The sequence below is a fragment of the Nothobranchius furzeri genome, chromosome 17 (assembly GCF_043380555.1).
Source record: "Nothobranchius furzeri strain GRZ-AD chromosome 17, NfurGRZ-RIMD1, whole genome shotgun sequence".
Lineage (NCBI taxonomy): Eukaryota > Metazoa > Chordata > Actinopteri > Cyprinodontiformes > Nothobranchiidae > Nothobranchius > Nothobranchius furzeri.
In genome coordinates this window covers 57,826,902-57,838,464 of record NC_091757.1, presented here as the reverse complement: position 1 = coordinate 57,838,464, position 11,563 = coordinate 57,826,902, and the positions used below count along the sequence as shown (strand labels likewise).

The 11,563-nt window shown below is 42.4% G+C and overlaps 2 protein-coding genes across 2 annotated transcripts; both read left to right on the top strand.

Annotated features, from left to right (window-relative positions):
• mfsd10 (major facilitator superfamily domain containing 10) lies at nucleotides 1–4,538 on the top strand. Its single transcript, XM_015973245.3, has 13 exons — nucleotides 1–116; nucleotides 862–1,029; nucleotides 1,253–1,349; nucleotides 1,420–1,523; nucleotides 1,596–1,754; nucleotides 1,828–2,019; nucleotides 2,802–2,904; nucleotides 2,985–3,096; nucleotides 3,174–3,282; nucleotides 3,371–3,461; nucleotides 3,934–3,981; nucleotides 4,051–4,140; nucleotides 4,224–4,538. The coding sequence occupies exons 2-13, from the start codon at nucleotides 877–879 to the stop codon at nucleotides 4,322–4,324; spliced, it is 1,359 nt and encodes a 452-aa protein (XP_015828731.3). The 5' UTR covers nucleotides 1–116; nucleotides 862–876; the 3' UTR covers nucleotides 4,325–4,538.
• Nucleotides 4,539–6,443: 1,905 nt separating this feature from the next.
• Nucleotides 6,444–11,544, top strand: secisbp2 (SECIS binding protein 2). Its single transcript, XM_015973246.3, is given in 19 exon segments — nucleotides 6,444–6,618; nucleotides 6,968–7,110; nucleotides 7,198–7,336; nucleotides 7,422–7,488; nucleotides 7,570–7,769; nucleotides 7,841–7,925; nucleotides 8,009–8,097; nucleotides 8,321–8,455; nucleotides 8,535–8,627; nucleotides 8,708–8,809; nucleotides 8,882–9,014; nucleotides 9,097–9,263; nucleotides 9,337–9,463; nucleotides 9,540–9,705; nucleotides 9,792–10,012; nucleotides 10,093–10,247; nucleotides 10,319–10,487; nucleotides 10,562–10,604; nucleotides 10,606–11,544. Coding segments are annotated over 19 exon segments (2,349 nt in total). The 5' UTR covers nucleotides 6,444–6,609; the 3' UTR covers nucleotides 10,712–11,544.
• Nucleotides 11,545–11,563: the final 19 nt, after the last annotated feature.

Below are 11,563 nucleotides of genomic sequence, written 5' to 3'. Positions count from 1 at the left end.
GATTACGTCACAGCTCGTCATCCTAATGAAAGAAGTCACCAGTTCCTGGTCTGGGTCCTCTGTTTTGGACCGATGAGGCGGAGAACCGCGTGAGTTCTGCATCAGACGGAACTATTGTAAGTAAACTCGCTGATTTTCGAAGTTTGTTGGTGAAAAAGTTTACAAAGAGGGGAAGCTGCTCGGTTTTACTGTTTTACCTCATCCACTCAACTGTCCTGCTGTCAGAGCAGATGTTTATCCTGAAAGCGTTTTCCTTTGGAGGGGCGGCTCTGGTTGGGTCCATAGATATGTATGTAACATGTATTTATATGTATGTAACATATGTATGTAACATATATGTATATGTATGTAACATATGTATGTAACATGTATTTATATGTCGATGATGTAAACGTGTTTACATCATCGACATATAAATGGATTGGATTGGATTAAAGTTTCAGTAACTTTTATATGTTGGTAGTGTGTAATTCTGGCTTCGTGTCTTTCATTAGTTAGACTAATTGTATTAATTAGTTATCAAAAATAACTTAAAGTAACTTAGTTACTTTATGGATTACTTGATATATGTAACTAAGTTACATTACAAGTTGCTGTGTTAGTTCCATTCAGCACCAAAGTCCTGTTTTTGTTGTTTGCTACTGTAATATTACAGTAAAGTAACAACAAAGATAAGTAGGATAGCTGTTGTCAGCGTATGTGTGACTGTATGGATTACACATTCTGACTGCATATGCGGGGGGGGGGGGGGGGGGGGGGGGGGGCAGGACGCTGCATATACTACGTGTAGTATAGAATAGAATAAATATGGTGTTTATAATTATTTACTTTTCCAGTGTGTACTTTGTTTTTGTAAACTAGCACACGGTCGGAGGAATGTCTCCTGCCAACAGACCTGCGGAGGATGGAGGCTCCTTCTCATCGAAGGTCATCAGCTCTGTGTTCGTCATCCTGCTCCTGGACCTGCTGGGATTTACTCTCATTTTACCTCTGCTGCCGTCCATTCTGGACCATTATGCACAATCAGGGGTTGGTGGAGTTTTCTAAAATGCTTTCTGCAGCTGAGGAAGTGTGTGTTACGATGAATTCCCCTGAAAAGACTCTTCGTGTTGCAAAGCCTGTTAGAACAGAAGGATTTTTGTGTGATTTTCCTGCTTAAAAGCCAGAACTGTCTCATGAGTAATTAGATCAGGTGAGCCACTCTGAAGGGCGTGGCCTCTGTCTGATGGTTTCGTTTGCCTTTCTGGGCCAGGATGTAGCGTACCAGTCCCTCCAGGGTGTGGTGGACTGGTTCAGGGAGGCCGTCGGAATTCCAATGGAACAGAAATACAACACTGTTCTGTTTGGAGGTGTGTTGGACGGATTTCCAGCTGAAACTCATGCTTTCTAGTTGTGACGTTCCCTCTTTGTGCCTCTCAGGTCTGATCGGCTCGCTCTTCTCTTTGCTCCAGTTCTTGGCGTCTCCTCTGACGGGGGCGCTGTCCGACCGTCACGGCAGACGACCCCTCCTCATTCTAACCACAGTGAGTGTTTTTAATATTTGTGCTGTTCGTTCATCACCAGTTGACTTAACTGTGGGACGCCTTGTGTTCCAGTTGGGACTGATGTCCTCCTACGCCGTCTGGGCTGTGTCCCGGAGCTTCGGCATGTTCCTTCTGTTCCGGGTCATTGGGGGCGTCTGTAAGGGAAACGTCAGCCTCTGCACCGCCGTCGTAGCCGACCTGCCGTGTCCAAAAGCACGCAACAGAGGAATGGTACCGACTTGTAGCTAAACTCTGTCATGAGATTCCTTTAAAGATGAAAACGCTGTTATATTGTTCTAACCAGGCGATGATCGGCGTTGCCTTTTCCTTGGGGTTCACCGTCGGCCCCCTGATGGGAGCCTACTTCGCCATCAGCTCCAGGACGTCGGGAAACGTCTTCTTCCAAACTCCGGCTCTGCTGGCTTTGGCTTTCAGCGCCGCTGATCTGCTCTTTATTTGGCTGATGTTGCCAGAGACGTTACCGAAAGACGTAAAGGTTAGTTTATGGAGCACAAACACAACCAGAGCTCATGCTTTTGCAACGTACTAGCTTGGAGATCTTCTAGTCATCAGAACTTAAAATTAGCATCAGAGTGTTTGTGGGACTTCAGGATTTACAGTAAAAGTGACTAAAAAGGTATTATTGATCGTTTCAAGACGTGTTTAAGCATTCTGATTCCTTATCCTGCACTTGAGCGTTTAAACGAATGTAAAAGGCTGCGTTGAGGTCTAAACTGCTGTCTAGGGTTAGGGTCCACCTGAGTCTCTGACCAATCAGAGCAAAGGCCCTTAACTAACAGCAAACATGTAAACCAGCTTCTATGAATCACATTTGTTATCGCTGAAGTAAAATAAAGGCGATTGTGTAACTTCCAGGAGGGAAGCTACAAGTTTGAGGCACGAAGAGGTCGATCCCGTCCTCACGTCCGTTAAATCCAACAGACTTGGTCTGGATGTGACATCTTTACATGAACACCTGAAGTTTTGTTTTTGACATGTTAGCTGAGCTACGGCATTGCAGAGGGTGAGACTGGCGCAGTAACTTCCTCCTCGTGGTGATGGTAACGGCTCAGGAAGTTGCAGGTGAGCTGATTCAGGCTTGAGAAGCTCATCAGGTTTACAAAACAAGGCGCCAGACCCAGAGAACCTGTTTCTTTTGCCCCTGGAAGCTCTTTGCATTACAACGTTGGCTAAAAACCTGCAAACGGGCTTCTTTCCTTATTAAGGCTGACTGAGGCTGAAAATGGAAGACGTGCTTTTTGTGGTTTTTATTTGCAGACTTCGACATCTGGCTGTGGGGACTCCTGGGATCTCCTCAGTCCTCTGTCTTTGTTCCACTTTTCTGCTGTTACAAGGACAAAAGATCCTCCGTCAGAAGACCGTGAGCAGGTCATGCTGGATGTCCATAAGGCATGAAGGGACTTTGGCACACTGACCGGAAGTGGGTGTGTGTTTTTACAGGAATGCAGAAGCTTCAGGTGTTGGGCTTGGTTTACTTCTGCTACCTCTTCCTGTTCTCTGGTCTGGAGTTCAGCCTGAGTTTTCTGACCCACCAGCGCTTCCAGTTCACAAGGTAGAAACTCCTAGGTAGAGTAAACCTGACGAGAAACACCGAGCAGGAACAGAAGAGAGATTTTATTTTTCCAACAGCATGCAGCAGGGAAAGATGTTCTTCTTCATTGGTGTGATCATGGCTCTAATCCAGGGAGGGTACGCTCGGAGGATCAAACCTGGCCAACATATAGGTGCTGTTCGGAAGGTGAGAGGACTAAATGTTGGAATCAGAAAGTTATTTTTATCTGTGACGGGATAAACTTCTGGTCTTAATCAAATCCATTTTTTCTTAGGCGATGATGACGTTAATTCCAGCGTTCGTACTCATCGGTTTAGCGCAGAATATAACAATGCTTTATACCGGTTTGGCATTGTACTCCTACGGTGAGTCAAGCTTGATTTGAAATGTTGATGATATCTAATCTTAGGAATATGTGTGAATAATACAAATATAACAGGCAAGCAGCCTCTATAAGGATGCTCAGTCGTTTTTCTGACCGAACAAACTCAGCCTTTTTTGTCATTTCATAACATATTAGTCAGTCAGCACCAATATGCTTTAGGTTTAGTGCAAAGTGGGGAGAGTCTTGGGAATATTTGATTGCACCTCTAAAAAGAAAGTTTAAAAAAGAATAAAAGCTATAAAAACACCTGAAATTCATCCATCTGGATGGAGTTGACGGATACTTCGTTTGGCCACAAGGGGGCGCTGTTTGTCCTGCTCAGAAACCCTATAAATAAACAAAATCGTTCAATTTAATCAGTCTAAAAATATTTGATTTATTCTGGCTAATGAAAATGAAAATAAGACTTATTTACATGATAAATGACGCTTGTTTTGTTCCTGTTGTTGCAGCTGCTGCAATAGTTGTGCCCTGCCTGTCGACACTTGTTGCAGACCACGGTGAGCCCTCTCATGATTTCTACTCGTTTTGATTTCACAACAGTGCTGACGTCATGGCTACTTTTCCAGGTTCGGCCAATCAGAAAGGCACCGTGATGGGGATCCTGCGTAGTTTGGGTGCTCTGGCGAGAGCATTTGGCCCAGTTGTGTCATCCTCCGGTAATGATGATGTCATAAATCGTCCACATTAAGCTTTAGAGCACATTTGTAAGGATATTGTTTCTGTTGTCTTTGCTTTACAGTTTACTGGATTGCAGGAGCACAGACGTGTTTTCTCATCACGTCAGCCGCTTTTATAATACCTCTGATTCTCCTGAGCAAAAACAGAAGTTTAAAGGACTGAGCTCCACAAAAACTTGATTTGCTGCCTTAAAAGGAAACTTGTGGTGTTTGCATTTTCTGAGAACAAATGCTGAGTTTTTACTCTTCTTTTTTCAGTAATGGTGTTTATTTTATGTGCTTTTTCTAATGAACATGTATTCCAAATAGGAGTTTATACTGAACATTCCTAGTGTGAGCAGGAAATGACTGGAAATCACTGTTTTCTGCACACGAAAACCGACCTTTTATACACTTCTATATGATCAAATATAATTTTAAAATGGTATTTTAAGTCAATTAAATTTAATATTTCATTTTTCTTCATGTAAAAGTGTTTATAAAGTATTTTAAGCTTAAAAAATGAACAAATGTATTTGTCAAAATAAATACCTCTCCTAAAATAATTAGTAAAGCTGCACCAAAAGATTCTGACTTTTTTCACTGAGCACTGATTGTTGGTTGTATTTTTCTACTTTATATCTTGTTTTTCAACACATGGAATTTTCACAGAAACATGGTTGACTCATCTGTGCCTGATGAATTTATCAAAACTAAAAATTGCTTTAGGGATAATTTTTTTTAGATTAAATATTATAAAAGGAACTTCAGCTTACCTATTCATGATTATTCAAAAATGATATATATATTTTTGTTGTATTTCTAGTATTTACCCTGAATACTTTGACCCAAAGAAACTCAAGTTTTATTCTTTACAAAGTACAGATTTTTATTGTAACTGTTACAAATAAAAAAAATATTGGATTAATAGAAACGCTCCCTCTAAATCAGGGGTGTCAAATATGCGGCCCGCGGGCCGGATCCGGCCCGCAAGTGGGTTAAATCCGGCCCGTGAGATGGTTGGATAAACTTTATTTTCATACTTTACAATGTGGAGTGAAAATAAACATATCTTTGTGAGCAAGTTTTCTCTGTAATGAGTGTAAATAAAAAAAAGCTGCGCTCAAGGCTCACACAAGAACTTGAATCCCATCCTGAAGTTGGCCGCCACTCCGGATGTGACTCCTGATATTGATGTGCTGGTGAAGCTAACAGATGTAAAGTAAAATGAGTCAAATATACTTCAAGTGCTGCATGAAACTGATCTTGCCATGTGATCTGTAAGCACTGAATCACTAAGGAATATTTTTATTTGTTGATTTATTTATTTATTTATTTCAAATTTTCAAGTACACTTCAGGTGTTGTACTTGTACTATTTTGGATACACTGTCCTCAGGCTCCAGCCTTGTTTTATATTGATTGCTCAAAGAAAACAATCTGAAGTTGTTTTAATTTACCGGTTCGGCCCACTTGGGACTAGATTTCCCTCAATGTGGCCCCTGACCTAAAATGAGTTTGACACCCCTGCTCTAAATTTTTCCAAACACTGTTTTGTTGCCTTGAAAGAATGGGAAATTTGCGCCCTCTGCTGGCGAAAAACAACATATACATAATTTAGAAAAGAGCGCCTTCCAGTGCCTGAAAGCTGGTACTACACTTTTATTCATTTTAATCATATCAGTCTGGGTTTAATGAATTAATATAATAAACAAGTTTCACTTATTGAGTTACTGAAATAATGATATTCTGATTTTATGATCTGCCTGGCCACACCGCTCAGTTTTAAGGTGGTAGTGATTTATTTATTTTTGTAGCCAGTAGTCCAGATAAAGCCATGAGATATAGCTCGCCATAAATAAGTAAAGTAAAATATACAACTAAGTACAGCGTTGCACCGTGGCACACAGCAGTGTTCGGCACATGAACCAGACACTCAGTGGTATTTAAACTTGGACTTTATGCCAAAACCAGTCAGGTCAAAACCAACCAAAACACTCGGGCTAGGTAAATATAACTTTGTGAATTTAGGGGCTTGCTTTTACGCCTTACGCCCAGAAGATGGCGCTGTTGGCCCCGTCGTTTAAAAAAAAAGCCATTGTAACAAAAATGAAAATGTGGCGTTTACATTTTGCTTATTTTCTCTCAACCACATCCACTTTTGTAAGAATCCATATTTACAATTTGCCCTTGCTAATTTTAGAGTGTTTGAGAGGTTTTACGCAGGAGAGTTAGTATGTTAGTTGCTTTAAACCCTTTGGCCAGACAGTGGCGCTGTGGGCCCGTGTGTGTAAAAATGAGCCACTTCTGTTAACAAGTAGACCTGTCATGCTAAGCTATCGTATCAAACAGGTTGCCCGAAACCAACAAACAGATAAATGTTGTACCGTCTTATTGCAAAGTTTGAGGACTCACTGTAGCTCAGGTTAAAACGCGAGGATGTGATTGCATCAAAAAACTAAACTTGAAGATGGAAGAGGTAACACATTTACGCGAAGTTACGTTTCTGTTTGGCTAGCCATAGGGCTAATTCATGCTAATGCACGCTGGCAGTTGTGTGAAAGTTAATGTTTACGAACCTAAAATGTTCTAGTCACGAATGTATGACGGAATTCAACAAAAATAGGCCCATGGCATTGTGTCTGACAAAACAAAAAGTTAGGTTAATGACAGAAATGATTTGTTTTGGAGTTGATTAGACTTAAGGATAGCGGTTGCGTAAAGTTAAATAAAGTTTGTGTGCCTTAAACTTTAATTGCAGTCCGTGAACATGATTGCTAAATGTCATTTTCAAGAACACAGTTGATACCGCGCTTTGACTTCACTAGGAGAGCATGCTGACATCCTCTGCCTCGGCATTTGACACCAAACCACACAGGAGCCAGAGCAAACAGGCTGACGGTCCTCTCACAGACACCTCACGTCCTCTGATCTTACCAAATCCATTTGGCACATATCAAGACTCAAGAAGGTATGGGAGTCATTTAACGTTCTCGTGAGTTAGAATACACCGTCAGTTGTTAATTAAGCTGTTAAGTCATCTAATACACATTTACAGATTTTCAAATTCTATTGTAAGGGACCGGGCAGACCTGAGTCCAAAACCTGAAGGAGAAGGAGATCATTCGAAGAGTCATGGTTACAGTAGTCACCGTCCAGTAAGAGAAACCAACAAAAGCAGACCCTTTCAAGCTACGGTTTGTGCCATCGATATACCAGCATGCCTAATAATTAAACATAGTCAATGGATCAGTTTCAGTATTTTGTAAATTACCTTTGCAGACTGTGAAAAGCCACAATGAGTCTCAGGGCAGAATCACTGGCAAGAACTCGGATACTCCCAACAAAGGTAGTTATCCCACACCTGTTTGGTCTCAAATGTTTTATCTATTAGTTTAAATAATAATAACCTTTTGTGTTTTATCTTCAGGTTTCAGAAATGTCAAGTCAGCCCCGACCGCTGCAAGGACATCACCTGCACTAACACACTTTGTCCCTTTTGAGGTGAAAATGGCCGACTTTCCCGAGTTAGCTGGTGATGCACAGATAAAAGTGTCTCAGAAAGAAAGTTGGGGTCCGAGTCTTCACACCGCAAGCCCCCAAACACAAGCTCCGACCACTACTTGGAAGGTAAGAATCTGTTTTGTATGATATTCTTGTTATTTGTTGTGCTTCAGTAACATAATTCATTGTGTGAGTAGGCTGGTGCGAGAGGGAGCACAATACAAAAGGACTCCCTGCAAAATTCCTCTGACGCTAAAGCCACTACCCTTGTAAACCCAGCAGGTCTGTTATTATGTTCCTGTTGTAATTACTCCTGATGAGGAAAATATCTGTTTCTTACAAAATGGTGTTTTTGCTTTAAACAGCTCAGACGTCCTGGGCTAATATTGCATCCCAGCCTCCAAAGAAACAGCCAGTTTTTACAGACAAGATGATCAAAAGCAATGCCATGCAGGTGTGATCTTATACAACAACTTCAATGTATTGTTTCAAAGTCCCAAGAGCCGATAAACCCGGGGACGCGGTGCTCTGCTTCATCATAATAAAAGTGTAAAGTTTGAGGAAGTTAACGTTGTGATCTTTGGGCTCATTTATTTATCCAGCTATTAGTTACGTTATCATTAATAGATGCTCAGGCTGTGAGGAGGTTGTTTCTGAAGGTCTTGTTGTGGACTCAGGCAGAGAAGATGGGTCCTGCGGGAGAAGATGGAGCCCAAGGAAAGAAAAAACGTAAGAAAAAGAAGAAAGCCAAAAGCGGTGCTGAAGCTGGGTCAGAAGACCCGAGGGTTCTTCGAGAGCCTCCAAAGTTTGAGGTGAAAATTTGGGGTTTTGTTTTTCAGTTTTTAGAAATTTAGCTAGATGGAAGTTAATGTAAATGTTTTTGTCCTTCAGGATGAAGAGGAGTTCCCGGGTTTGGCGGTTTCTTTTCCTGGAGCTGATGGGCTAATAACCAGCAGTAAAACAAAGCTATGCAGTGAGGTGGAGGTCATCAGTCTTTCATTCTGAGAAACAAAAGGTACACCAACCTCCAGCTTTGTATGAAAATGTTTTGGTTTGCATTTAAGGAAAACCAAAGAGAAGGAGGGCAGCATCATTCCAGTGACCCGAACAAGGAAAAGTTACCTGCAGGGAAAACTCAGCCCACAGACTCGGCTAATAGAGGACAGGTTTGTGTTGACTGACTGAACAGAGTCTTGTTTCTCCTTTTTAAAATTGGCTCATGGACGTCTGATTTCTAGAAAGCCGAGAAGGTATCTGGAAAAAAGAGCAAGGCACCTGTCCAGCTGGACATCGGAAACATGCTGGCAGTCCTGGAAAAGAAGCAACAATCTCAAAGATCCAAGCAGGACACCAAGCCGGTTATTCTCTCAGGTTGGTTATCAGCAGCGTGACAGAAGTCCGAGGTTTGATTAAACCCGCTCAGCATCAGGTCTCGTTCTGTTTGTGACTGTAGTCGGTGGAGGACTGCCTGTTGTCCAGAAGCAGTCACCTGCACCAAAGAAGCCACACTGGCAGCAAGACAAAATCGCTCACAACCCCCTGGATTCGACCAGCCCTCTAGTCAAGAAGGGCAAGCAAAGAGAGGTGCCTAAAGCCAAGAAACCCACTCCTCTTAAAAAGGCAAGAGCACGTCTCACTGCGGAGTGAAAGCATTCACAACCATACGTTAAAGTTATTTCTGTCGGATCGTCAGGTCATTTTGAAAGAAAGAGAAGAGAGAAAACAAAAGCGTTTATTAGAGGAGAGAGGAGTTCTACCAGGAAGTGAGTCCAGCCCCTTTAGTGATGTCACAGAAGAGCAGAACCAAGCAGACGCCACAGGTCAGCGCCAGCACCCGAACCTGGGACTCACGTTCATGTTGCTGAGTAACAACCGGGCTTCTTTGTCTCGTTTCAGATGACATTGGCAGTCTTTCCCAAGAGTTTGATGATCAGCTGAAGATGGTCGGTGCTGATCCAGTTCCAGGAGAGGACGGGAACGATGGAGCTATTCAGGAAGAGCTCGGTCCACCCGAGCTCCACACAGACAGCCTTCCAAAAATTCACAGCAGGAAGTTCAGAGAGTACGACCCAAAGCTGCATGATTCTGCTCGCTGTTAATCAGGCGGAGGAAAATAACCGCCATCGTTTTGTTTTTGATGCTCCTTAGCTACTGCAGCCAGATGCTGAGTAAAGACCTGGACGAGTGCGTGACGTCTCTGCTGAAGGAGCTGGTCCGTTTCCAGGATCGCCTTTACCAGAAGGATCCGATGAAGGCCCGGATGAAGAGGAGAATCGTCATGGGCCTCCGAGAGGTCCTGAAGCACCTCAAACTCAGGAAGGTCAAATGTGTCATCATCTCGCCAAACTGTGAGCGCATCCAATCTAAAGGTACGTCGGGTTTAACGAGTTTACCCCGTTTCTGATGAAGACAGCGTTGAACACTTCTGGAAACAATATCGCCTTCACAGGTGGCCTGGACGAGGCGCTCCACACGATTATCAGCCTGTGTCGCGAGCAGGGCGTACCGTTTGTGTTTGCACTTTCCAGGAGAGCTTTGGGACGCTGCGTCAACAAGACCGTACCCGTCAGCCTGGTGGGCATCTTCAACTATGACGGAGCTCAGGTCAGACTTCTGCCCAGCAAGCCTTCACGGCGACATCAGATGACGATGAAACGAACCTCTGATTCCCTCAGGACCACTATCACAAGATGATCGAGTTGTCTTCGGAGGCCAGAACGGCCTACGAGGCGAAGCTGTCGGGCCTGGAGCAGAACGACCAGACGGATGAGGACCTGGACGTGGAGAATAACAAAGAACCAACTTCTGGGTCTGACGTCCAGCTTCCAGAGGAGCCGGAGTACAGTACGTCCTTCTCTTTAAGGCAAGAAATGCATCAGAACCACTTTGCTTTCAAATAATTGCATTTTGTTTTTCAGTAAAGTTCTGGAAGAAGATGTTGGAGAAAGACAGCAGCCGCCCGTTTGAACTCTGAGCAGCGGCTCGGCTACGTGCACCTGGACAGGTTATGTACAGAAAACCCCGAAGAGGAAAGGTTCGGGTTGTTAAAACTGATAAAGATGATTTAAAAGGTCTTTTTGAATTTCATAGTGTTTAGATTTACATGAAATAACTTTAATGAGACTAGCAAAATGCACCTTTACCTGTTAAGACCCAGTACAAATTCAATACATCCATTTTTGTAAGCGGAGCGTGTGCACGCAGATTTAAAAACAATCAGATTAGAATCAGAGCTGCACGTGTTGTTTTCAATCATCGTTTAATCATTTCTACATGTAGACCATGTTGGTTTATCTGGATTTTCTAAACCACTCATTCCTGCTGGGTTAGGGTTAGGCAGTAATGTATGTTTACTGAAAATGCTCAAAACTGTGAAGCCAGTGTTCCACGGTGATTTCCTCATATTGAGGGGAAGAAGGAAAAATCCAAGACTAGTGTCCATAACGATGATAACGAAGCGGAAAACGGTGAAAGCTCAAAGCATGCCAAGATGGCTGCTTTTTCACGTTAAAAGCTGTTTGTGAGGAGAAATTTATTTTTATAGAAGATTAATGGAGTTAATTTATCATAAACTGTTGGAGACGGATCTAGACTTGTTTCTGTTGAGGTGATTTTTGCAGTTTCACAGCAAGGAAGTAGTGTAGGAAAGCAAAATGCTCATTCACGCATCCATAGCCAAGCTAGGGCTGGGAAATAATGTCGCAGAATGTTCAAAAATACATTTCTTTAAAGTTTTTGCACAATTTAACGTCACATTTTTGGTCAAATCTCTCTTCTTTTTGCTGCTACTCTTTAAAATCAGCTGTTTTAGAAGAATCGTGTTATAAATGTATGCTAACAATGCATTTATGGTGAAAAATGATTCATTTAATTATTTGAAATAAAAGCTGTATGTTTAAAATGCTGCATCCTAAATCATT